The sequence below is a fragment of the Pantherophis guttatus genome, chromosome 4 (genome assembly GCF_059756535.1).
Source record: "Pantherophis guttatus breed Tessera chromosome 4, ASM5975653v1, whole genome shotgun sequence".
Lineage (NCBI taxonomy): Eukaryota > Metazoa > Chordata > Lepidosauria > Squamata > Colubridae > Pantherophis > Pantherophis guttatus.
Genome location: NC_142066.1, coordinates 136,602,636 through 136,630,033, shown reverse-complemented (window position 1 = coordinate 136,630,033; position 27,398 = coordinate 136,602,636). Strand labels below are relative to the sequence as shown.

The 27,398-nt window shown below is 37.0% G+C and overlaps 1 protein-coding gene across 1 annotated transcript; it reads right to left on the bottom strand.

Annotated features, from left to right (window-relative positions):
• Positions 1–218: 218 nt before the first annotated feature.
• Positions 219–26,313, bottom strand: PTTG1IP2 (PTTG1IP family member 2). The gene is made up of 7 exons (XM_034402291.3): positions 26,049–26,313; positions 23,091–23,143; positions 18,294–18,402; positions 14,354–14,465; positions 11,168–11,236; positions 7,627–7,673; positions 219–2,684 (listed from the first exon to the last, which is right to left on the bottom strand). The coding sequence occupies exons 1-7, from the start codon at positions 26,233–26,235 to the stop codon at positions 2,635–2,637; spliced, it is 627 nt and encodes a 208-aa protein (XP_034258182.1). The 5' UTR covers positions 26,236–26,313; the 3' UTR covers positions 219–2,634.
• Positions 26,314–27,398: the final 1,085 nt, after the last annotated feature.

Here is a 27,398-nt window from a genome sequence, read left to right as displayed (position 1 = left end):
TGGGTTCCAAAGGATTGGAGACACTTTGCTATGAGAGGAGAGATAGTACTGAAGGTGGTAGTACTGAAAGTTTCTGAAGGTGGAACCAGTCACTTCTGCATTTCTTTCTGTTAACAGAATTCTCTTTAGCTGTGAGTTGTTTTAGTTTTCCTTCCCTCATGGGTAAAATACAATTCAAGATTCAATTAATTAATTTCACATAAACATAGGCAGAACCATATCCTTAATTTGTTTATTATAGTGATAATCCACATTTGCAAACATAACAAAATACAAAATTAAACAAAGTAAAACATGAAAATAAACAATTAAATAAAGTATAATATACAAAGTGATTTTTTTTTATTAATGCAATTTTCATCTGAATTAGAAAACACTAAAACATATCCTCCAGTTGTACACATATCATAGCTAGGTACAAAACTTTACACATCTTGAAGCCTTCTAAAGGTTTATTGAGGCAAAATTTTCATGATCTGTCATCCTTGGCGGATTCACAAATTATTATTCTGAGATAATCTATATAGATGGTTGTCCAGAGAAAAGAGGAATACTAAACAGCAAGGCTAATATAGCAATCAAAAGCAGAAGGTGCAATTACATTTTCACATTAATCATTCACAAAATAAGCTCAAATAAATGTTTATCCATCAGATACCTAAGAGAAGTTGCTAGCAGTCCAATTAACTATTCAGATCAAATAAAAAATATATTTCCATATCACATGCAGCTTCCACCTTCACAAGATATCTCCAGTGAGAACTCACTACAGAAATAGTATCCAAAGCTGTAAGTTCTCAAAAATCACGAATCTGGTTTAAATAAGGTGAAAGATAAACCGGCCACATTATTTCAAATGGCATTACAAACAATTTGGGTAGATATGTTTCTACTTAAAATTTTTCCAAAAAAAAGTTTATAAAGTAATAAATGTCTATTGCTCCAGTTTAAGATGGAAATATACAATTGATCTGTTTAGTCTCACTGGTGGCCTCACATTGTATTTGATTGGGTGAAAGTTTCAATTAACAGAACAAGACTGTTCTTCCTTTGGCTCAACATGTCCCTTTTCACACTATTTCTGAAAGACCATTAACTACGCAAAGCAAATTTGATACGGGAAAACTGTGGTGAGTTATTCCTGAAAATCACATCTTCATAATGAATATAAGATTAATGAGCCCTAGTTTTCAGTTTTGTTTAAGAAACTTCAGCTGCATAATGACATGACAAAGCATGTAGGTTTGTTAAATACAGAGGAGGAATGTTATCCACAATAAAATATTACAGCATGTTCTTTTGGAAAAGAAAGTATTCTACTGAAGCCACCCTGTTTCCCACCATTTTCAAATTGTTATGCAATGTTCACTATAAAGCAATTTCAGTCTTTATTAGATCATTTTTCTTCCCTGCTTAAGAAGAAAAACAGCTTTAACTATGAATATCTAAATAAAGCAGCTATGCTGTGCTTCAGATGTAAAAAGAAAAATGTACCTTTGAGTGTACATGGATGCATATGTCCATACCAACTTAACTGCTGCTAAATCGAACAGCCTGGGATACTGGTACGGCTGTGAAGGTTATCTACGTGATCCACACAAAATACATAGTTGGCCTGAAGGAGGAGGAACATCCATTGAGCTTCAAAGCATTTTCTTCTCTTCAAGTCTGAAGCACAGTGCCGTGAACCATTTAGTGATTCTATTTTAATTATACAGTAGCATAGATATTGGAAATATCTGCTTTGATAGATGTTAGGAATGATTATATAGACAGAAATATATACAAAAAATTTGTACATTAGAAAAAAGTAAACAGATAGTTCTTGTACATTATTAGAAAAAGTAGATAATTGCTTGAGGAATGAATCAAGAACAAGACTTTTCAACACAATCTACGAATGTACAGAGATCAAAATGGAAAGCTGTTAACTCAGATTTTTGATATAATACTACAAATTTTTACTATCTTCTTAAATTTTCTTTTTTAAAGTCAAGTGTTCATTTAGGTGGTCTTTCCTTAAGTACAAAGGATCAGGGACGATATAATCCATTGCAATCAGGACGTTTAAATACTGGAAAAAGCCAATTTCAAGAACTTGAGCTGAGAGACTGTGGAAGGCTGCAGTGATTAAAAGGCCATATTCAAGAATCTGATGGTGCTGAAAGTACCGGCTAGCCAGCAAGATTCTTTCACTTACACCCTTTGTATTCTATTAACATAAAGGTGGTGTAAGCTATGATTGTGTGATGCCTCACCTCTGCAGTGTCAAATACTTGCCAACACCTACTTGACGCAGATTTAAAGAGCCTCTTTATTTAGCAGCATGGAAAGGATGACAGTATTGTTCCCCTCACTCCCCAAACATCTGTGATGTTTAAGAAAAAGTAAACTGTTTCTCTACCTCAAACTTGCACTCCTCTAGTTTTTTTTTTCTTCTATAGGGGAAAAAGAAACCTCTGAGGCATTTTATACTAGAATCATTAGATGCAAATATAATACTGTTGTTTCCAAAAGGAGGAAAGGAGGAAAAAAAAAAAGTAAAATAAACATTAAGTTCTACTGAATATTTATGTACAAATTTCGTGCAATGAAAACATCAACATTTCATTTTAAGGCAGTAGTACTATTTTTTCATTCGTTTTCATATCTACTATAGGGATGGTCGGAATCCTGGAGCAGACCTAAAAAATAAAATTACAAGAAAGTATTAAGGTAGAGATTAAGAATTATCCTTTGCTGAACATGGTGGCTAATAACTATTAAGAATGGAGCATCCCAATTTCTGTATGAATACAAAACAAGGGGGATTTTTAGTCATAACTGCAAACAGAAAATGCTTGTTGACAACCCCTCTTAGCACTGAGATAAAAGGAGTTTAACTCTCCAAGTCTTGGTTGATTTGTGTGTGACCTTTGATAATGCGGAATTCTTCTGGCTCAATAACTGAATGTGGCAATACTGTGTTGCTGTGGATCTCCTCCTTTCTCCAGGTCATTTCTAGATGGTGGAGGAAGAAATCAATCCCAAGACCCTTTGTAGGGCTTCTTGTAGCTTGATGCTCTCCTCATATATTATTTCTACAACTGCAAGCACTGAGTCAGGTTTCATCCATATGCAGAGAATAGCTCATCATCTTGAAGCCAGGATAACCATGAGATACTATGAAAGTCCTGTCTCAGTGCATTCTCGTTAATGACTGAAAGGAGAAAAATAAGCTTGGGCTCAACTCTAGCTAGACTACGTGACTGAAAATTCAAGGGTCCTCCATTTCCAGAAACTATCCAAGTTTCTGGGAATTGCAGTTCCCCAGATAGAACTGCTGCTGCTGCTGTATAGTTGGGTCTTCTCCTAGACTTGACTCTTGCTCAAGGAACCGTTAGCAGTTCTAGTCAGAGGGTTTTTCTATAGATGCATTTTGTGCATCAAATGTGCATCTTCTTCAGATTGGAAGGTTTCTTCCTGGTCACTTACGCTTTATGGTTGAACTTTTGCAATGCACTATGTGTAGGGCTGCTTTTGAAAACCATTCATAAGCTACACTTGGTCCAGAATGCATCAGAATAAGTGGTTCTGAGTGCACTTTGATTCAGCTACCCTAATTGTCAATAGCCTTCTGGGCAAAAATTCAAGGTGCCGATCACCATCTATGAAGCCTTTTACAACTTAGGGCCTGCTTATCTGTGGAGGCTACTTCTCGTGTTATGTCTGCCCGCTCTACTGTATTAGATCTAATAATGTGGGCCTGCTCCATGCCATCATTAAACACTAACCTCATGGGGGTTTGGAGATATGCTTTTCGTGACCATACTTGCTCTATTGGATAGTATCCTATCTCCTGAAGTCTACACAGTCCTAACCTGATACTGTTGTTTAGGAAAGTTCTTCACTGAGATTCTTTCCATTGGTTCTTAAACAAGTGATTTGGGATCCTGAGCTAAAATCAGGATTTTATTTCTTAGCTGTTCCCATCTCTATCCCCAATATAATACTATAGTTTTTGACTTTTATGTTTATTCCCTTGTTTTATTTCATGATGTTGTATGTTGCATTACTTATGAGGCTTATAAATTAAATACAAAAATAAATGAAATAGAAATGAGCTTACCATAATTAACTAATGCCCAGTAACAGAGACATACTGATTTATACAGCACAAATTTATCTCACTTAAAGGACTTTGTCATAATACATAAAATTAATTTGACTAGAAAAATTGACTACTACAAATATGCCTAGCACCTCAGAGGATATTTTCATAGACAGATTTTTAGTTCCTAAGTGTAGTTTAGCTCAAGATCCCTGGAAAAAAATGGACATCTGTGCATTAAACTGTAAAAAATGCTAAATCCTAATAGCCAATTAAAGTCTAGAAGCCTTCAAACCATCCTTCAAGTTAATCCAAAGCGTAAGTCATTCATCATCCATCAAAAATTTTAATCAAGGCAGAGTGCTCCCCAGACAGAAAGAAGTCTCCCTGTGTATATACTAACTAGATTGCTCACCAGTTAAATGAGCAATTGAGATTGGCATATGGTGCTTACATAACAATTTATGGCATTGAAGGATAAGCGGAACAATGGCAGTATCAATACAGTTTAAAGGGCAATCATAACACAATTCAGGAAGGACGTTTATGGAGCGCTTCTCTTGCACTAGAAAGTCCTATCTTTAATGTCAAGGACGAACAAGATTTACAGAACACAATATATAGGGAGCCAAGATGGGGTGATTAGAGTAGCCAGATTTTAATCAGTAAGTTACAGAGATAATGGTAGTGAATATCCATGCAGTAAACTTCATTCTAATGTTCACATATGCCAGTGCAAACACACATGTATAATACCGAATATGATACCCTATTCATATGCCTCATTATAAAGGCATGATTAAAAAAAATTAAAATACAAGACTTCTGTAAATATTACAGTCATGAATACAATGCATATAACTATAAGCAACCCTAGAAAGGAAAAACTTTCACAGAAGAGGCAGCATTAATGATTAAGGGGAATCTCTACAAGTATGAGGTTGCTATTAAAAACAACAAACTCATGTCAATTTTATCTGGCTCGTTATAATAATGTCCTCTTCAACTTGTGTTATGTCATTACAGTGTGTGTTTCCAAACCTTTTCCAGGAGAGATAGTAATAGGAAATGGGAAATACCTAATGCACTGGTAGTTACTTGATTAACAATCCCCTTGTTCATGACTGCTTGAAGTTACAATTATGCTGGATTACTGGTGCTTACCAATGTTCTTTGAAGTTCCGGCCATCCTAGCACCCCATAGTCAAATGATCACAATCTATGCAACAGGCTTGCATTTACAATGGTTGCAGTATCCTGTAATGCTGTGACTGTGATTTGCAATCTTTCTTGCTGGCTTCCCATAAGTAAAGTCAATGGGGAAGCTGGCAGAGAAGGACACAGTTTATTTGAATAAGTTTCTCCCGCCCATGTGCCCCCTTCAAAGCCCTCTGCACGCCATGTGCCACCTGTACACCTTTGTGCACCCTCCTGAACCTCACACCGTGCCTCCGCAGCTACTTGTGCAACCTCTCCAACCACTTACAGACTGTTGCCAAGCCTTGTTGAGACTGTGCCACTCCGTCCTCACCATTCGTGCACCCTCAACAGCAACCACTTACCTGCCTCCCAGCCTACTTCAAAGTCACCTGGGATTTCCTTCCGGCTTTCCCATTGCCTTTGGTTGTTGAAATCTGGCAGGAAGGAAATGCTCACCCAATGACCCATGATCCTCACTTAGCAATGGCAGTGAGTGCAGGGATTGCTACCATTAAGCAGTGTGGCTGCATATTATTGCGCTTTATGACCACATTGTTTAGTGATGGAAATTCAAATCCCAGTTGCCATCGTAATACAAGGACCACCTGTACTAGTGTCTTCTTTGAATCTATTCCCAGTCTAGTTCATCACAAATGTTTTGGGATTGTTGACTCCAGTAGTGGGTTTCAATTTAGTTTGCTATCGGTTCGCTCGTGTGCGCATCTGGGCGGAGCCTCCCGCCATCGCTGCTACCAGCAACCTACCACTGGTTGATTCCTACAATACTGAAAAAATTGTAGCTTTTGAGAGTAAAAACAGAACTGTAGTACATCAATAACATATGGGACCTTTGTACTTTTCGACCTTGGTTGTTGCACTGATATTATTACCTAGTTTGGTAATGAAATATCTACAAGAAAACTCACAGAGCACCAGGGACCTTACAGACCAACCCTGAGCCACTAATATTTCATTCCCTTCTATCAATGCTTACTCTATTCTGTAACAAGTTTTTAAGTCTAAAGACAATTATGGAAAGCATTGCGTTTTTCTTCTAGAATGTACAAGAATACAAATATATTTCTAAAAAAAATAATTCCTTTCATTTAGCAATGAAAGATGAATTTGGGCAATATATATTCATTCAAGAATATATGGGGGGGAAAGGACAAATCCTTGCACAAAGAAACCACTCATGTGGAGCAGTCCACTTTCGAAGTGCCGCTGCATTCTCCCCCCCCCCCGCCCCCAAAGGACCATAGCTAGAGTGAGGGACACATGGAATGCATTATCAATGTATAATTACCATTTAAATGGAGTAAGAAAAGTTAAAGGGGAGGAAGGGGAGGATGATTTTTTCCCTCCTAACAAAACAAGTCTGCAGTCATCTTAATTTAGAAATGTGTTAGCAAATTATTTCCCCTCTATTATGCATTCATGCATAAATATGAGAGAGAATTCCTTTTTCAAAATAGAGAATAGAGTAAGCAACTTAATCTACTGCTTATTTTATTCCTCTGTAGCCAGGTGAAACACAAGTCGCTTATTTTAATTTTATGGTAAACTGTTCCTTATGCTTATAACTGAGTCGTATATGCCACTGATGGCTCAATAATATTTATTTCTTTATTTCTATTTTCTTTTTTTCCATATCAAGCAATGACACAGTCACAATTCAATAGGTCTGAAGAATTAAAATAGCTAACTAACCTTTTGGTGTTAAAAATGCCATATATAGGTCAAGATTGTAGTCAAAGCTCCCACAAAGTTGCACTTCGTTTTTTAAAAAATTAACTGAACAAGACAGAATTGGAATTTTTGAATGCTAAGCATGGCTTTATATTAATCCCTGGTATGGTGCTTACTAGTGAAAACATACAAATACACCAATCTATTTTTTTTTCCAAATTGTGTTTCATTGCTCTAAAACAAAATACACATTAATTCTGATTATATATCATATTAATTATGTGTGATATGTGAATGCGGCCAACATTTTGAATGTACTATATTGGATTAATGTTATGCCAAAGGCAAACATTTAACCCTAATACTTACATGGACTAGAAAACTGTATTCAGGTATTGAATAACATGTATGAAGAATATTGGTTAAACCTGCCCATCACTTTACAAGCAGAATGGCTAATGATGCAGGAAAACTGCTTAACCTCACAATTTCACAAATTGCACTGCAAAACACTTAATGATATAGGAACAAATTGAATAAGAGGTTTCAGTAATCAGCCGTTTTCCTTTGCTAAACAGAATTTACACATCATGCTTACAAACACTGTTGAGATAAAAAGCTTTGGATGGAAATAATGTTGTACATACCATATTTTCTGCGTAGCTCATCATATTTCACTCTTCTTTCATGTCTCCTGCAAAGGTTATTAACATTAGAGAATATAACAAATATTTAAGGTGATGATGATTATAAAATAAAAATGACAAACCAGCACTAACTATTCTGTATAGCTATTAAAATAATGGAAAATGGATTACATCTACATAGTCATTTCTATCCATAAACTAGCTGAATACCCGTATTCCGCTACGAAACTATGTGATTGGGCTTGATAAATTGACACTTAAGAGTTTGAAAATTAATGAGTAGCTACGATCGGCCTCTCCTCTCCCCTTCTCTCCCTCAGGCTAGCCCCACAAAAGCCTCTCCTCCCTTCTCCCTCAGGCTGGCTCCACAGAAGCCTCTCTTATCCTACCCTTCTCTACCTCAGGCTGGCCCTATAGACCCTTTCCTATCCCCTTGTCTACCTCAGGCTGACCCCATAGATCCTCTCCTATCCCTTTCTCTACCTCAGGCTGGCCTATAGACCCTTTCCTATCCCCTTGTCTTCCTCAGGCTGGCCCCATAGATCCTCTCCTATCCCCCTTCTCTCCCTCAGGTTGGCCCCATAGATCCTCTCCTATCCCCTTCACTCCCTCAGGCTATGCCCTATAGATCCTCTCCCCTTCTCTCCGTCAGGCTAGCCCCACAGAAGCCTCTCCTATGCTATCACATTCTCTTCTGAGTTATTTTCAAGTTGGGAGGGGGAGTAGAAGTCTAACTAATTACCATCAGAGCATGTTATAATAATATAGGAAATACTAATGCTCCAATGGTCATTTTGAAAAATTCTTTCTTAGTGAGCACCTAGAAGCCAAGAGGAACATATGTGACAAATTTCAAGTTTGTAGGCTTTATGGTTCTGGAGATTTTGTGATTAATGCGTGAGTGGTTTTCGCTTTTATATATGTAGATTCAATATCAATTACTATATCAACAGAAGTTACAATATATCTGATATTGCAGTGTGATTTTCATGTCTGTAAATACTTCTGTAGCATCTAAACCAATCTTCAGTTCAAAGTTATTTTCCCTCCTCCAAATTTTATCTGTATTGATTTCCAATGACTGAGCACACATAACGAATGTGGTATGAGTACCAACCAACCTTTTCAAATTTTAGCATATCTAATGGCTTCTAAAATGAAAGTTTTGCTTAACAACTGTGACAAGAAAGGTCGTTAATCGAGAAAAACAGAAATTTTGGATTGAATTGTAGTCATAAATCGAGGACTGCCTGTAACCTAATTTACTTCTTGCCTAGATTACTGCAACACAGTCTACATGTGGCTGCTCTTGAAGCCCATTTGGAAGCTTACAGCTTATCCAGATCGCAGCAGCCAAACAGTCATAAGCATTTCTTGGTACCCTTATGTGACATCATTGCTATGTCAGCTGTTTGGCTACCAATGGGCATTCAAATAAAATTTAAAGTACTGGTTATCAAACAATTTCAAAATAAAGGAAGTAAAAGTTTACTTTATACACACACACACACACACACACACTCACACACACAAACACACTCATACTTCTTGGATCTCTCTTCTCCATCTATTGCAGCAGTAAAGTTTAAAAAAAAGGTAAGAAGCTGAATTAAGGGAGCAATTCATTAGAGCTTCACCTCAGAAAGAAATATGTCACAGGATACCCAATACATGATTAGTAGTGGAAATATATAGTAAGAAACAACAAGGCATTATTGCCTCTGGAGATTTTTTTCACTTTTAGCTCCAAAAATACATAGTTTCTCAATTTTTTCTTCTTTCCATTTACATCCTGATGGGCCTCACTTGATCTGGAATAACCCTAAACTTGTCCCTTCTTTGATTAGGTGCAGTAAGCTTTTTTAATGCCTTCATAAGTAGGCATTTTATATGTTGTTTTAACAGTCTCTTGGAAAAATGAAATAAATAAGAGTTCCCATCTAGTCTTCAGGTGAAGGTCTCTATCGTTTTAGATATTTATCAAGGAGACAAAATGCTTATCCAGCTGGCTCTTGCTGGATAAGCAAGAGAACATTTCTGCAACTTTGCCTAAAAACGAATTATATTTCACTAGACTTTATGTATATTTGCCTGTAATTCTTAACATACATGAGTTTTTAAAAACTGTACATTATGTAAGCCTCTAGACAAGACATGTATTTTAAGAATATATTAATTTGATTTATATATTGGATTTCTATTTTCAGTGGCTACCAAAATTTAAAAAAAACATTTACAATGGTTAAAAACTAAAATTGTTAACACAGTCAATCAATAATTAATAGCTTAATGAAAGAGCTATGCCTTTAAGATTTTTCTATATGTAGAAAGAAGGAAGCAATATTTAACTTCCAAGGGAGTTTGTTCCATAGCCCACAAGCAATACAACAGGTTTTCTCCTTCATTCCAGACTAACAATTGGGCATCCTCAAAAAGGCCCCTCTTGCAGATTAGGAATGGCTGCAAAGGTTTGCAACAGAAAAGATACCCTGTAAACAGCCAGACACGGACTATTTGAGAGGGAGATAGATGGCAAAAAACATGAAAAGTAGTAAATAAACAAACAAATAAACTATAATTTTTGTTGTGCACTTGATTAATCCTTGTCAACCAGTGCAGATCTCTGCAATCATGCTCTTTTAACAACCTCATAATCCCTTGCTGGGTGGAGTCTGGGCAATTGAATGGAGCTGAATGTTTACTGGCCCTTCTTGTCATCAATGCGGAGTTTCTTTTCAGCAGATATATTCTCAGTGTGCCCAGAGAGAGAAATATCTGCCTCTGCCTAGGTTCAAACTCACAGACTCCTGATTGTGATGCGAGAGCTACACCTCTAGGCCACTGCCTACTCAGTGCAGATCTCTGTAATGCATACACATTTCCTTACTTTGCTGGGCAGATCTGAATTCCAGCAGAATACAGTTAGTAGTTCTTGACTTATGACCACAATTGGGACCAGAACTTCTGTTGCTAAGCAATACGCTCATTAAGCAAATCACTGTGATGGTTAAGCAAATCATGTAGTCATTAAGCAAAATCTGGCTTTCTCTATTGACTTTGCTGCTTGAAAACCTTTGCTGGTTGAAAATAGTGATCATGTGACATGCAGCAGCCATCATAAATACATGCTGGTTGCCAAGGGCCCAAATTTTGATACATGACTGCAGTGATTCTGTAACAAGTGTCAAAGTAACTTTTTTCATGGTCACTTTAAAAGCTTGTTAAATAATTGGTTCTAACTCAAGGACTACCTATAAAAAGAAGCAGCACTATGGCAAGGATATTGGCAGAATTTCAATGAATGAATATCCAGATTGTTGCAATTTATTTCCTGCCACGCTTCCACTTGTGACCAGCAATAAACTTGATCCTTGCTTGTAACAAGCCAACAAACTATTTTGAAGCTCAAAGTTTTTCACTAAGGACAGGCTGAAAGGCATCAGGAATCCTTTTCTGTTTCTGCAACCTAATAATATTTCAGTAGCCAATACTTAAGATTTGCTAAGAGAATGGTATTACAGTTAAAATTTTCCAAACTTACCGTTGAGCGTATTGCAGTCGTCTTTCTTCCCGATCACCAATAAATGTTTCTTCTTCATCGGTTACTCTCCTGAAAATGAGAAAATTTTCATGAACATTTCAGAACATCTATATGTTCAGGTGGCATTAAATTATTAAATTACCAAACTTATAACAGGGAATTATCCTATTTTTAATTTTATAGCATCAAAACATGTCCCTTTACAAAGTGTACATTAATCAATAGTATTATCTTTACTGATTTACGATCAGGATGTATCTCAATCCCACATTATCAAATACTACTAAATTCACACTTCATCCTAAAATTTTAATTCAATTCTTAAATTAAATTTATCATTCAAATTTAATGTACTCTAGATATAGTAAAGAGATTTGTTTTATATAAAAATGAACCTCTTCTAATATATTCTCATGCATTCAAAGTGGTCGATTTATCATGATACTTGACAACATGACAAACAGAATAAAAAATCATGCAAGTATTACCAAATTTATTTTTCTGTTAGGTAGAATAGTGGCCATTCTCTACTTTCAATTCACATGGAAAAACAAGTATGAAAAAGGATCAATAGAAAAATAAATATTTCTTAGCTATTAACTTTTGATTTGTTAGACAAAATAGGAAATTTCATGTACTTGGACCATTTTAAGAAAGAACACTGACATCCAGTGGACATGTTTTGTAATAGATTAAAGAATTATTCAAAAAATACCATGAATGTATATATTTAATAAAAATGATCTACGGGGCATTTGACTTGATTTATTGGTATGTAAGTGTAGTTTAAAGACTAGTTTTCTCAACAGGTTTATATCTAACATTGTATGTAAAGTTTACAATATCAATAGGGGTTGGAATTTCCATCATTAAGCGATACAGTCATAAAGTGCCATGGCATGTGACTGCATTGCTTAGTGACATTAATCACTGCCTACCTCTTGTTGTTGTTAAGCGAGGATCATGATAATTAAGCTAGAATTCACATGAATGACTTGCAACTTCTGCTAGCTTCCCAGAAAGTGAATGGGGAAGCCAGCAGGAAGTCACAAGGCTTTGGGGGTTTACAAACAGGCAGGCAAATGAGTACTATAGAGTTAAGCAAGGTGGGAGGTTTGTGGCGAGTGTATGCAGGATATGGAGGGGAGGGCCCTGCTGTGCTGTGCAAGTGCATGCTAGACCTTCCTTTATGGTCTCTTCCCAACTGGCTGCCCCATTGATTCTGACTGTCGGGAGCTAGAAGAGGAGATTGCAAATAGCAATCGCATGGCTGCAGGATGCAGCAACTATTTTAAGTGTTAACCAGTTGCCAATTGCCCAGATTGTGATCACACTGGGATGGTGGGATGGCCAAAACTTTGAGACCTGGTCATAAACAGTTTGTTCAGCACCAAACAGTGGCTAAACAAGTAGTTGTCAATCAACAACTACCTGTATATTACATGTTTTTTCTTTAGGGCCAACTTCCATATAAGGACAATTGAATGAGTACAGGCAGTCTTCGACCTATAACCCCAATTGAGTCCAAGTGAGACATTTGTTAAATGAGTTTTACCCCATTTTACAATCTTCCTTGCCACAGTTGTTAAGTGAATCACTGCAGTTGTTAAGTTAGTAATATCGTTGTTAAGTGAATCTGACTTTCCCATTGAGTTTGCTTTTCAGAGGTGGCAAAAGATGGTAACATGACCCAGGGCACTGCAATAGTTATAAATATGAGTCAGTTGCCAACCATGTGGATTTTGATCACGTGACTATCAGGATGCTGAAATGGTCATGTCACTTTTTTCAGTGCCATTGTAACTTCTAACAGTCACTAAATCAACTATTGTAAATCGAGGACTACCTGTAATCCAAGTGCTACCACAGAGTTCATCTTGAGAGATCCATTCAGGAAGCTTTTAAAAAGGTGATTAATGCATAAGGTGTTTTCACAGCTTAACTGAAAGGAAGAGGGGATAACTGCATTCTATCTCCTATAGCCCCAAAATTCAAGGCGATATCAAATTCAGTCTATTTAGTCTAAACCGACAAGCCCTGAAAAACAATATCTGTACCACGTTATGGGGTTTAATATCGTTACTAAAAGATTACACACTTGTGGATTTATTAGACAAAAATAATATTTTGTAAAATTTATTAGATTAGACAAAAAATAATATTTTGTAAAAATAATATTCAGTTCTGAAAAATGATAATAGATTTTTTTTAATGGAAAAAATTACATTTGTCTTTTCTAGGATAATTATGGCCATCAATATTCTACTAAGGCTTAATTTCCCATGCTATGATCAGTTTTAATATTCTTGCACAGTGTTATTGTTGTGGTTTTTTAATCTTGTTGTAAACCACCCAGTGTCATGTAATAACATATTTACTTTATAAATATGCATTATCTTGCATGCATTTGGAACAAAGAAAAAAAAATGCTCCAAACAATATCTAGCCTCTGCCAAATATAAAATTACTCACAGCTTTAAAATGTGTCATAGATAAATCAAATGTGGTAAATTTCTGCAATCTTAAGTCCCATTTTTACATTTTAAAGATTTTTTTTGTTGGACAGATACGATCACACATTATTTTATTTTCTAAAATTCCTATGAGGTCCAGAAAGGCTCCAGGGATATCCTTGGAAATAAAAAGCATGTTAGCTAAAAGTTTTATAATTTTTCACTTAATTGGGAGTGAGGTGTGCATTACATATAAAGACTCTCTAAAAATTATTCAGGTAGGGAAAGTCTGGAAGATGCCAAGAGAGACCTCTATGTGTGTAATATAATCCATCATGCTTAGAGTTCAGGTCTAATATTATTTCATTATATTTGTTGCATTTTCTCTGGGAATTCAAGATGATAATTATTCAAGGTGCTATTTCCTTATTCAAGTTGTCCCTAATTATGTTTTTCATTTTTTCATTTCATTTTTTTCTTTCCAGCATATAAATAGGGTCATTATTGGTAGTCCTCGATTTACAACCACAATTGAGCCCAAAATTTCTGTTGCTAAGCAAGGCAGATGGTTAACTGAGTTTGGCCCCAATTTTATGACCTCTTGTTAAGTTTATGACCTCTTGTTAACACTTAAAGTGTTAAGTGAATTAAGTTAAGTTGTTAAGCGAATCTGGCTTCCCCCACGGAATCTGCTTGTTGGAATCAAGAAAATCTATTTAGAAAGTATGGGTACCTTTCGGAACGCCGGCGACATCTGCGGCAGCAATAACAGCAGCAACAAATTATGAACAGCAGAATGATGCCGACTACAACACCTATAGTGATGATGATTGCTTCCAAACTTGCTGGAAATCAGAAGTAAAAAAATGTTAGAAAAGGTAGAAAATGTAGCCATTAGAAGAGTTTGTCATGGAAAAAAGTGTTTTATGTCCATTATGCTTACAGTCACACTCTTATTAAAGCACTGTTATGTACCTGTCTGGTAAAAAGGCAGATCTATCACTACAATATCTATTTGCTAAATTTAGATAGTTTAATATTTTTTGACTGCGCAGTTGCCCACTTTTCATAATCCATATATCAGGACAGTATGTGTTCATTTATCACCTACTACACATTAATAGGAAGATGTCATGAGATGCAAAAATGAAAACGACTACGTAATCAATGGAACTATAGTTAATACTTAATGCTGTGCCATAATACGATTTGTTTGTCTTTAGCTTATCACAGAACATCCCCCTCAAAAAATACGAAGTTTATAAAAACCAGTGGAACAATCTGCATATCACACCAAGCTGAAAACAAACCACCCTATGGGGAATGTAGTTCGCAAACCAGACGAATATCATGTAATTCCAATATGCATTATAAAACAGTCATTTATAGATGTAACAATATTTGTCTTTCGTAAGATTCAATTTACAGCCAATATTTCTGTTATGAAGAGCCTTCAAGGTGGTTAACAAAACTATAGACACATACTGAATATAAAATTGAAAAAATATAATTTAAAATTATTAAGGGATCAGATTAACATTTGAAAGCCAAATAAAAGCAATGCATCCTTACAAATTTTCTAAAAATCTAGAGTGTGATCAAAAATGTTAGAGGGCATGCTCCATAGCTGGGATGAATACAGGACAAGGTTCTTTCCTCGGTGTCGAAAAAAAAAAGGGGGCGCAGACTATAAGGGCATCCTGCTAAACCTAAGAATTGCATCAAATATCAGACAGATTTTCCACATTTAGTCATTACAAAACTATTTTCCTGCACTGAATACATTCTCTCTTCATGTTTCACATTTATGCCAAAAAAACCTTATTAGCTGTGTTTTGATATCACAATAAATATTACATAGAATTCATTGTGATGGAAATACTCCGGAGAACCCAGGCTGCATGATCATTCTTCATCTTTTCACCTCTGGTGCAGTCTTTACATCCTTTCTAAATTAATGGAAAGTTGGAAGGAAATTAAGGGGGGTTGGGAGTCTGTCTGTGTCTGTTCATCTGTTAGCAGGGTAATTGGAAAAGAGAACAGAACTAGATCAGATCTGGTATGGGAAGAAGTTGGCAAAAGAATGACTGAGTTTGGAAACAAGCTGGATCAGGCCAAAGGTCGCAGAGATAAATAAACCTCAGTGCATCCCAATGCTGACTGTTCCATTTTAAACTTGTCACATTCCTGATCACATGGTCCAGCGCAGAGCATATGGTACAACTCAGTCTGTACTTCAAGTTCATATATATATATACAGAGAGAGAGATACAATCCACGAGAACTGAAACATATAAAATATAGAATTCCATGACATACAGAGATATGAAATTATATAGGCATCTCTTGAGCAGCCCTGAAGAAAAACAGAGCTAAATGCAGGTGAAAATCTTTATCAGAGTTTTCCTTGTTGTGATTAGAACAGTGAAGAGAGTGTATTTCTCCACTTTTGCTACAGCCAACAGCTGTTTTGGATGACAGATATTTCCTTGACAAGAACAATTAGGGGAACTCTTGCAGAGCTGCTGTGAAGGTTTTTCTGGGCATCTATTGGGTAAAGTCTCTTTGATTTGCTCTAGGTTGAACTCCAGTTGTGTAGGTCCTATGAAGTGACTGGGAAAATAGTTTTGCTACATTACCTGGGTTGATACCAAATTTACAGATAATACTAAGCTGGTAGGAAGAGCTAACACCCTTGAAGATAGACTTGAACACTGGGCCCTAACAAAATGAAATTCAATGTAGAAAAAAGTAAAGTCCGACACTTAAGCAAGAAAAACCGAAAGTACACATAGACTGGGTGAAACCAGGCTTAACAGCAGTAACTGTGAGAGGGGTCTTGGCGTCTTAGTGGACAACCAGCTAAATATGAGCCAGCAGTGTGCAGCGGCTGTGAAAAAAGCCAATGCAATCCTAAACTGCATTAACAGAGGAATACAATCAAGATCAAGTAAGGTACTAATGCCACTCTATAAAGCTTTAGTAAGACCACACCTAGAGTACTGCATCTGGTTTTGGTCACACTATAAAAAAGATGTTGAGACTCTAGAAAAAGTGCAGAGAAGAGCAACCAGGATGATTAGGGGACCGGAAACTAAAACATATGAAGAACAATTACAGGAACTGGGCATGGCTAGTCTAGTGAAGAGAAAGACCAGGGAAGACATGATAGCAGTCTTCCAATATTTGAGGGCCTGTCACAAAGAAGAAGGGTCAAGCTATTTTCCAAGGCACCTGAAGGCCAGACAAGGAATAATGGATGAAAACTGAATAAGGAGCGATTCAACCTGGAAATAAGGAGAAATTTTCTGACAGTGAGAACAACCAACCAATGGAACAGAAGTTGCCTTCGGAAGTTGCGGGAGCTTCATCACTTGAGACTTTCAAGAAGAGATTGGACTGCCGTTTGTTAGAAATGGTGTAGGGTCTCCTGCTTGGGTAAGGGTTGGACTAGATGACCTACAAGGTCCCTACCACTCTGTTAATCTGTAATCTGTAAGTGTGGACTTTTAGCTAATTGGTCCTGAAGAAGTGGACAGAGCCCCTGTAGTTGTGTGAGATCTGCCACCTTTGTTCTGAACCCATGACTCTCCTGCACATGATGAGGTCCAAGAGGTTAATGCATGTCTGTGGGAAAGGAGGTGGTAATTCACTTCTTTTCAAGAGGCCTTCTTTGGACCCTATTTTGTTGGGCAACAATCATCCATCAACAATTTTTCCTTTTTAGGAAAGTTGTTGAGGATGATAAGCATCTCTCTGGAAAATTATCTTTCACTCCTGATAGGGTACCACTTACTCAGTCAAAGGTAGTGTACAACATGGGGATCCTCCTGGAGTTGTAGCTCCTGCTTGAGGAACAGCAGCAGCTGTAACTAAGGGGACCTTTGCACAAATTAATCTTGTATGCCAACTGGGCTTATTTCTGGATCATGAGACCCTATTTCATGGTCACTGATTTTTGTTTGGATTACTGTAATGAGCTCTACATACTGCTGGTATTGAAGACTACATGGAATTTAGCTTGTTCAGAATGAAGCAATGCATGCCTTTTGGGACACCTATAATTTGCCCACATTACATCTCTATTGTGTGAGTTGCTATGGTTCCCAGTTTTCTATTGTGTGAAATTTAAAGTGCTATTATTAGTTGTAAAGTCCCATATGGCATGGGACCAGATTATTTGAGGGGCAGTCTCTTCATGAGGACAGCTACTCATTCCATTAGATTGCTTAGAGTGAATTTGCGCCAGGTCCCCACTATTAAATATGGTCACCTTGCAGGTCTTAGGAAGCAAAATTTTTGTATAGCTGCATCTACCCTATGGAACAGCCTCTCCCCTGAAATATGGAAGACCTTTACCCTTCTTGCCTCCCGAAAGGCCATTAAGATCTGGCTGTTCCATCAGATGCAGATAGGAGACTTCTGTAGTATTTTTTAAGAAGATGCTGATATGGCACTGATGTGTTAAGTGTTATAATCTTTTGTTTTTTTTTAACTGTGTGTTTATTAACCCTCTATGGTGTTTTACACAATACTGATAGCCATATTTTTTTCCCAAATAAACAAACAGCGATCCCATCTCACAGGAGACAGTGAACTCAATGTTCCTCCATAAAGACATTGTAATTATGTTCTGGCCTGTGCTAATTTAACATATATACAAGATTACATACCCCAACATATTGCCCAGTAAGACTTTGTAAGTGAACACAACGATGATGGTGGCATGATTTTGTTTACAGGATAATCCAAACAAGTAGAATTTTCACTGCACCAAAGACACTGTGAGGAAAAAGAATGAAAATAAAAACAAGTTTATCAGGAAGTATGAACCAAGCTTATTATTAAATCAGCAGTTTTATCAAGATTATCACCCATGCTTTTACAACATTATCAGTACCAGGAAAAGCCACCGAAACGGCAATTTGATTTGTATAAATCCTTAAAGCTTAATTTTTTCTTCATTACGTATTAATATTTACACCCCATTTTTACTGCACTATTCCAGGTAGTTTACATAATACTCTTGCCTATTTTCCCAACCTCCCTCTGACACAGATTGGGCTGAGAGTGGCTGACTCAATCAACCCAACCAGTGTTCATACCTTAGAGAGGAGTAAAATTTGGAATTTCTTGATATAAAGTCCAGGACCGTAAAACTATAACAAAGTATCAGTTATGGCAGGAAATGTTTTGTCCCATGAATGTTTTGTACAGATTGAATGAAATTATGCCATATTTCATCTTGATTTACCAAGATACCATTTTTAAAGGTTAGCAAGCTATAACAGCTAGCACATTTACCTTACAGGTAGTCCTTGACTCATCACAGGTAAGATGAGAACTTCTTCACTAAGCAAAGTAGTCATTAAATTGCACAGAGTTTTATAATCTTGTTTGCTGGAGCCATTAAGTGAATCACCATAATTATTAAGCAAATCCCTCTGGTCATTAAATGAATTCAGTTTCCCCCAGTGACTTTGCTTGTTGGAAACCCTCTGGGAAAGTGATCACATGATCCCAGGACCTGGCAATTATTGTAAATACATGCTGGTTGCCAAGCACCCAAATTTTGATCATGTGACTGGAACTGGGACACTGCAACACACATGAGTGAAAACTGGTCATAAGTCACTTTTTTCCAGTCACAATTTAAAATTGTTCTTAAAACAATTGTAAGTCAAGGACTACTTGTATTTGGTTTATTTCAGGCCAACTTCCTTAAATTAATCAGAAGAGTTTTAAAAATGCAAGTAGTCCTCAGCTTATGACTAGCAAATGTTCAAAGTTACAATGGACTCCTAAAAGTTACAAGTTGCAAAGTTCAGACAGCCAGGCCCCCTTCCCTATGATCACATGACTACATTTTGGGTTTCAGCAACTAGTTCCCATTTACCGCCATTTGCAGTGTCTGTAATTTACACTTTTGCCAAAAATCAGCATTTACTTCCAGTTTTTGGCAAAATCACCCCACAGCAAATAATGGGTTTACTTAACAATTGTGGCATTCACTGAATGACTGCTGTGTTTGCTTAATATTCATGGCAAGGCACCTAAGAATTTCCATTAAAAAAGTTGTAAAATCTGGTTAACCAAATGATTATCACTTTACAACTGTCATGACTTATGCTCATAATGGCAAGCTCCATTTCTGTTGTAAATTGACAACATATTATTTCCCATTCTTTATCTTGGTAGCTGAAAATACATTTTATATTAATCTGAGCAAGAAATAAAAATGTAATTTCCCAGGAATTCAGAATCTTTATACTGGCTTTACTTATAAAATTATTCCGTTGAACAATTTTATTTATGAACACTGCTATGATAAAATCCAGATGTATCTTTCCTAAGAACAATGCTGGCAGGGCTGTAGTAATTTCCCTGCTGCATTTATCATCCAATTATCAACACAACTCAACATCCCCGGAATTCAGGACTTAGTGATTCTAAAACATTTATGTTGCTTTAACAATTTCAATATGGCTTAGAAGGTACGTGTTCTGAAAAAATTCAGGGTGCATAGATACCATTTTTATTTGAAAATTGGGACTGGAAGTATCAGAAAACTTTATCAGTCTTCTTTCCTTTTTCTATACTCTTTTATGAATTTATATCTATAAAATAATTAACTTGGGCTGAGCAAGAAAGGGGAACATTTTAAAACATTACTAACAAAGTAATGGCTGTTTACTTGGCTGTTGCAATGCCAGGCTTTTCTGAAAAGAGGGCAATTAGCTGTTCTGTTCTGCTTCCTGAAAAAACCGGGTCAAACAACTCAAGGACCCTGCCTTAATGAAGCCACTCATGAATGAGGAGAATTTGGCATTACTGAGTTTCCACAATTTCATATCCTAATTTCTTATTCCTTCACACACAATCAAATTAATGAAACATGATGTGACTCTTGCTTCGCTGGCAGTATTCTGCCTTCCCACCCTCTTTTATCAAAGATGTTCTCGTCTGCTTTGTCACTGTCTCTCTCTTCTAATATATTCGGGTTTCAGCCTCACTTTTGTTCTTTTCTTGCTGAATCTAAAGTTCTCACTATAGCAAAAGAACCGAAGAATCTTTAATTAAATGGCTATCATACAACAAGAGAAAACTATTGGGATAAATGTTGTAGACAAATAATAAGGTCACTGTTACAAATTAAGCCATTCTGTGTAAAAGTTTATTATTCCTCTGAAATATTTTTTTAAAAAAAAAACTAAATATGATCTCAACTAAACAAGTGTTTATACATGAACAGTTCACAATCCAAATTCAGGAAAGTGAAACAAAAATCAATATTGATTTTAAGCCATTATCAGAATTCACCTGGGCATGAAATCCCCAGTATATGAATTCATGCCAAGAGATTAATTTTTAATTTAAAAATACACAATATTGGTAGTCCTCAAGTTATGACTATAATTGTTCACAGAATTCACAGTCATAAGTCATTACAATTGTTGACCCGATTATCACATGGCTGGACCCAATTTTACAACTTTTGTTGCAGTTGTTAAGCAAACATTGTGCTCATTAAACAAAGAGATAGTTGTTAAGGTTGGACACTAACAAAATGTTAGGTTGGGTGCTAACAAAATGAAATTCAATGGTTGAAAAAGTAAGGTTCTACTTTTAAGCAAGAAAAACAAAATGCACAGGTACAGTATATGTAGTACCTTGCTCAATAGTAGAACTCTGAGAGGGATCTTGGAGTCCTAGTGGACAGCCATTTAATATGAGCCGCAGTGTGCAGCAGCTGCCAAAAAAGCCAACACAGTTCTAGGCTGTATAAACAGAGGGATAGAATCAAGATTACATGAAGTGTTAATACCACTTTATAATGCCTTGGTAAGGCCACACTTGGAATACTGTATCCAGTTTTGTTCACCACGATGTAAAAAAGATGTTGAGACTCTAGAGATAGTGCAGAGAAGAGCAACAAAGATGATTAGGGGACTAAAACATATGAGGAACGACTGCAGGAACTGGGTATGTCTAGTTTAATGAAAAGGACTAGGGGAAACATGATAACAGTGTTCCAATATCTCAGGGGCTGCCACAAAGAAGAGGGAGGCAAGCTATTCTCCAAAGCACCAGAGGACAAAAATCAGTGGGTGGAACTAATCAAGGAGATAAGCAACCTAGAAGTAAGGAGAAATTTTCCCACATTGAGAACAATTAATCAGTGGAAGAACTTGCCTCCAGAAGTTGTGAATGCTCCAATACTGGAAGTTTTTAAGAAGATATTGGATAACCATTTGTCTAAAGTGGTGTAGGATTTCCTGTCTAAGCAGGGGGTTGGACTAGAAGTCCTCCAAAGCCCCTTCCAACTCTGTTATTCTGTTTTCCCAAAGGTAACACTGTGATTAGGCGAATCCAGTCTACCTAATGGGTATTTTTTGTTGAAAGTAAAATCTAAAAACTAACAAAGACCACTGACAATCATGGTCACGTGACTGTGGGATATTGTAAATGGCTGTAAAGGTAAGCCAACTGCCAGGCACCCAAAATGTGAGCATGTGACTGTGGGAGGGTTGCAGCTATTGTAATTTCAAAATCAGATCAAAAGTAACCAGTTGTAAGTCAAGGATTACCAGTAGTCACATTTATTTCAGTTATAAAATGTGTTGCACATTAAACACATTTGTTTATAGAATTGAGAAACAATTTTTTTCTTTCATGTTATGACAAACCATGTTTAGTAAATCATTTACAAACTCATATTTATCTCAGTCCTTGATTCCCCCCCCTTCCTTTCAGACTTTTTACAGTTTGCCTTCATGTATAATTAAATATATTAAGATTTGGTAACAAATCACAACTTGTACAATCAACTAGGTTAAACTGAAATTGTGATTTAACACAATTTCAAAAGAGGGATTAGAAGCCCACACAGGAAGAATAAACTTGAAGTTTCAGTTACCAAACAATGGCTTATTCCCATCTATGAAATAGCTTTCTTTTTCCAAATATTTATGACATCTTCCTTACATTTGAAAACTCAGCAGGAAGCTGTCAACTACCAGAGATAAAAAGAAACGTAACTCAAAACTGCATCTTTACTGTATTCTAGGGAATGGTAACCATAACAGAGAGCTAACAACTGCTGAGTGGGGCAGAAATACAAATTCATAATTTATAGCCAGCCAGATCTCAAACCTTTTGTACTCTCCTTGCAGCTGCACCCTCTTTGAAAATTTGGATTTCTTATCTATATCCCTCAGTGTCGAAATATGGCACAGTCTTCTTTATATTCTCTGCAGTCTGACTCTTTTATTCACATAAGCCCACCACTGTAGGCTGAAAATTTTTAAGTCACTGACTTAAATGTTGTTGTATTATAGTTGCCAGTGACCTATTGTTTACCGATATCAAACAAAAAATGTTTGCATTAAAAAAAATTATGTCCCTGCCCATAAAATACAGTAAAAATATTTAAATTTTTCCCTTGGTTAAATAAAAATGAAAATACTTACTGCAGTATTTTTTATACATGCTTCACATTTCATTCCAGTAAAAACAGAACATGCTGCAGAAAAAAATAATAATAATTGCATGGTAAAGTTTAAATCGGAAGGTTGTAAATTTTCTGACAAAAATGTATAGATACAGAAGCAAAGAATCCTAGACCTAGAAAGTCAAAATTTCAGAATGAATCAAATATGTATAAATACTTCAAAAGCAAATGCTTTTCTTGATGCTAGGCTTTAGAAAGCCTTTTGTTATATAAATTCCAAGTACACCTAAATAAAGCACTGTGATTGAATAGCAAAGTACACTTTATAATAAATTCCAATATTGTAATATAATAAATATGCTCAAAGCTAAGTTGCAAAGCATATTCAATGTATATCTGTAGTATTATATAAAACCAATAACTAGAATAAAATTAAAATAGTATTTACAAACATTTATCTTGTAAGCAGCGTTTTCTTGTGGTTTTTTTAGCTATAGAATAGTCTTAAGAACTGCAACCATTTCAGGAAAATTTCCTTGTAAAATCATTAAAGACTAACTTACATTTACACATTTTACAACATTTTGCTTGGGTGTTTTAAATAGTTGAGATATATTTATTTTAAATGGAAACTTCTGCAGAAACGCACTGTGACCCAAAAACTACAGAGTAACATAAAACTGGACTGCATCTGCCACATGTCATAGACAGATTAACATGCCTTTTTTCATTCTGAAATTCCTCCCTCTCCTGACCAGCACACACTTTTAACTATAAAAAACTCAAGCCACTTTAAATGACCTCTAGATCAGGTTTCACTGACACCCATATTAACTGAACTAAGGACTGATGTACAGCCAAAGTGGTTGCAGAGAAGCAGAGATTTGAATCTGCTTGCCACCTTCCCAGAGCATCCTTCCACTGGTGCCACACTGGGAGCAAAAGGGCAGGATGAGGCAGACAGAGACAAAGCCATTTAGATCACCTTTGCCCTCTACAGTCATTAATTGGAGTACTAAAGCAAGACTGCTTTGGGAAAAGAGCACAAGCTGAAAGATTTTTTTTTTTTGTGGTATCTACTAGGAAATCCTGACAAAGTGGAACATGTTTCTCTATGCAAGGGAGAGTAGAATACCATCTTACCCAAGCAATAAAACATGGTGGTTACACTCTGTATGCAGCCCCTACCAGCTCCACTCTCCCCCTTGTATCCTGCTGCTTCGTTCTCCTCAGAGCCGTCTCTCCAGAATCCCTAGGTGCTTTTTCCAAAAAACAACTGGACTTTTTTTTCTTTTGAAAACATTTCATTTACAATCCAAGAAGCTTCCAGAACTAAAGAGGTTTCTTGGATAAGAAACAAAACATTTTCAAAAGAAAAAAAACACAAGTAAGTTTAAATTGCCTTAATTGCTAGTAACACTTTTATTTATTGATAATTATAGAAAAAAATCATAATTTAAGAGATGTTAAAATATAACTTTTTTCTTATAACTGCTGTGAAGAGTATCAGAAGTCATTCTGTGTATATTTTTTTATTTTTCCTGTTGTGCTTTTAGCTTACTTTTTCACTTTTATTCTGTATTCACTTTTAATATTTTGTTGCTCAATTGCAACCAAACTAAATATTGTTGTGATTAATATAAAATCTTGCAAGATAAGGAACCGAAGTGAAACAGCAAATGGTGTTCTTCAATAAATTGTTTAATACATTTAGTTCAATGACATACTGTGAAACTATTCATTGACCTTGGAGACTTTTGTACCAATGTATGAAAAGGCTTCAGTGTTATAGACCTTTTAGGCAAATGACTGTGACAATTAGTGTTCTTTGTCCTAATCCATCATCTCAAAAGAAAAATGTTCGAAATTCACATTTTATTCAACCCTAAAATCTATTAGGGTTGAATAAACTACAAATTACTAGAAAATAAAAATCAGCTCTTTAATAAATTAGAACGTAAAATGGTTAACTCTCTCATACTATGACTAAACAGCACCTTTAGAGATATTTTAATTTAGAAATGTTATTGAGAGGTAAATAAAATCCCTCCAACTAGTCCTAAAGTGGCTCATATGCTTGATCTTACATTTTAAAATACCTACAATAAAGTCCACTTCAAATCCATAATACCTTGTCTAATTCAGTTCTAAGGCATTTTGTGGAAAAATATAGGAAGTGCTACCTGCAATAAAATCAGGTAGCTCCTGTAGGAGTTTCAGCTAAAGAGGAATGTCATTTCTACAACCTCTTAAAAAAAACAACAAAAGGCACCGAACCTTGAAGGCCCAGGTTATTCTAAGTGTTAATTATAACCATCTAATGCTCAATGAAATTAAGATTAATTAAGTTTGAGAGTACTACTGGTTCATGGAGGTTGTGGAGTAAACAGAGGAAGCCACAGAAGTCTGAGGGGGTGGTGGTGTGGAAAACAATACAAGAGCTGGAACTGCATCCAAGGAAATGTTTTAGGTCAAAAAGCAAATGATAAAACCAGGTTACTGGAAAAGATGTTCATCTGTAAAAGACAGAAGGGGATTTAGTACGATTATAGCAGATTATTTTTTTTAAAGACGCCCAACAAGACACCCAGGGGCGAGGCGACTCTGCTAAGGTACTAAAAGATTTTGCGCCCCGAGGCTGAGTTCCTGACCCTTGTCATCTCCGGGGCTATCAGTTTTGCCACTCCCAAAATGCCCAGCCATTAGGACGGGGCTTGACTTTCTCCCCACGTCTGCAAAAGACGCTTCTCTTGCAGAAGGGGGAAAGAGAGATGCGCCGGTCTCCTGAAAGGACCCTGGAAATATGGACGCCGAGGGAAGGGGGACGGGAAAAAGCGTCTCTCCCCACCGCCGAAAAGCTGCACGTGAGGCGGGAAAGGAAGCCGAGCCTGAGCGGCGGGACACGCTCCCTCCCGCAATGCACCCCCTACACCCCGCGCCCGGCTCGAACAGGGAGACAGAACCGCTCCTTGCTTACATGGAGCAGGAGTCAGCGGAGGCGACGTAGAGGGCACCGTGTCCAGTCCCATCGTCGGGCAGCAGCATAGCAAGACGCACAGTACGGCCAGAGTCCAGAGACGCTGCCAGCAGGCCATGGTCGCCGCCATCAATTCGCCCAACGCAAAGCAGACAAGCCACGCACTACTCCGCCCACCTGCTCCCATAGAATTCAGGGAGAACTTATTTTCCCGATTCGCGCAAGCGCACTTCTTAACCGCGTTGGGCAACGCCCAGGACTCCCGGCGAATAAGAACGCTCGGCACCTCCCACGTGGTCTTGATGCATTGTGTTCCCCCCCCCTCTTCCCCTCTCCTCTCGCGCGCGTTCGGGTCGCCGCGCCGTTTCTAGCAATGAAGAGAGAGGGAGGGAGGGGTGTTGTATGAAGTATTTCTATAGGGCAGTGCTTCTCACCTTCAGTAACTTTAAGAAGGATGGACTTCAACTCCCAGAATTCCTCAGCCAGTATGGTGGTTCCGGGAATTGAAGTGCGTTCCTCTTAAAGTCGTAGCAGTGTTTGAGAAACTCTTCGTGCTTCGAATTCTGGGAGTTGAAGTCCACAAGTCTTAAAGCTGCTGAGTTTGAAGACCTCTGTCTAATGCAATGCTTTCAGCACTTGATCTCTGAGATTGATGTGAGTAAACTTCATACCTCACGCAAGGTCTCATCTCATTTAACAGCTTACTAGACCAAAAAAGCTTAAAAGAATTTTCAGGTTATCTAATTCTTTTCAAACACTTTGCTAGCGCCTTATAAAGAAATTCAATTATTGATTCTCAACCTATATGGCTATAATCTTTTTTTTTTCCTTTTCCGAATCACAGGAGTTACTTTGAAGGAAATATGAACAAGGTTGCTAATTGTCGATTAGCGCAAGCTCTTTAGGTTACCACTAAAATGCCACCTTACCTCTTTTACCACCTTACAATTTTTAAGGAAATGCTGGAGAATTCAGCACAGATAAGTCTTGAACTTACAACTGTTAATTCAGCAATGATTTGGAATTATGATGGTGCTGAATAAAGGGACTTGTGACCTGTGCCCAAAGTTATGGCATCCCTGTGGACCAGTAGTGGCTTTCTACTGGTTTGCCCCCGTTCGGGAGAACGGTAGTGGTAGCGGCAGGAGGCTCTGCCCACCCTCCTGGACGTCATCACGGATGCTCTGTGCATGCGCAGAAGGTTCTGCGCATGCACAAATGTCGTGCGCGAGCTCCTAGTTCCAAACCAGTAGCAAAGGTAAAAGGAACCCACTAATGCTGTGGACATGTGAACAAATTTTGGGTGTTAGGCAGCAAACAAGAGTCCTGCAACTTCCTGCACCAACCTAT

What these genes read in the sequence shown, in the direction of transcription:
- PTTG1IP2 (XM_034402291.3), bottom strand. Translation starts at nt 26,235, where the DNA reads ATGGGAGCAGGTGGGCGGAGTAGTGCGTGGCTTGTCTGCTTTGCGTTG. An exon ending in TGTCGCCGGCGTTCCGAAAG is followed by an intron (nt 11,237 to 14,353) that starts GTACCCATACTT and finishes TCTCATTTTCAG; the next exon opens with GAGAGTAACCGATGAAGAAG. An exon ending in CGACTGCAATACGCTCAACG is followed by an intron (nt 7,674 to 11,167) that starts GTAAGTTTGGAA and finishes TAACCTTTGCAG; the next exon opens with GAGACATGAAAGAAGAGTGA.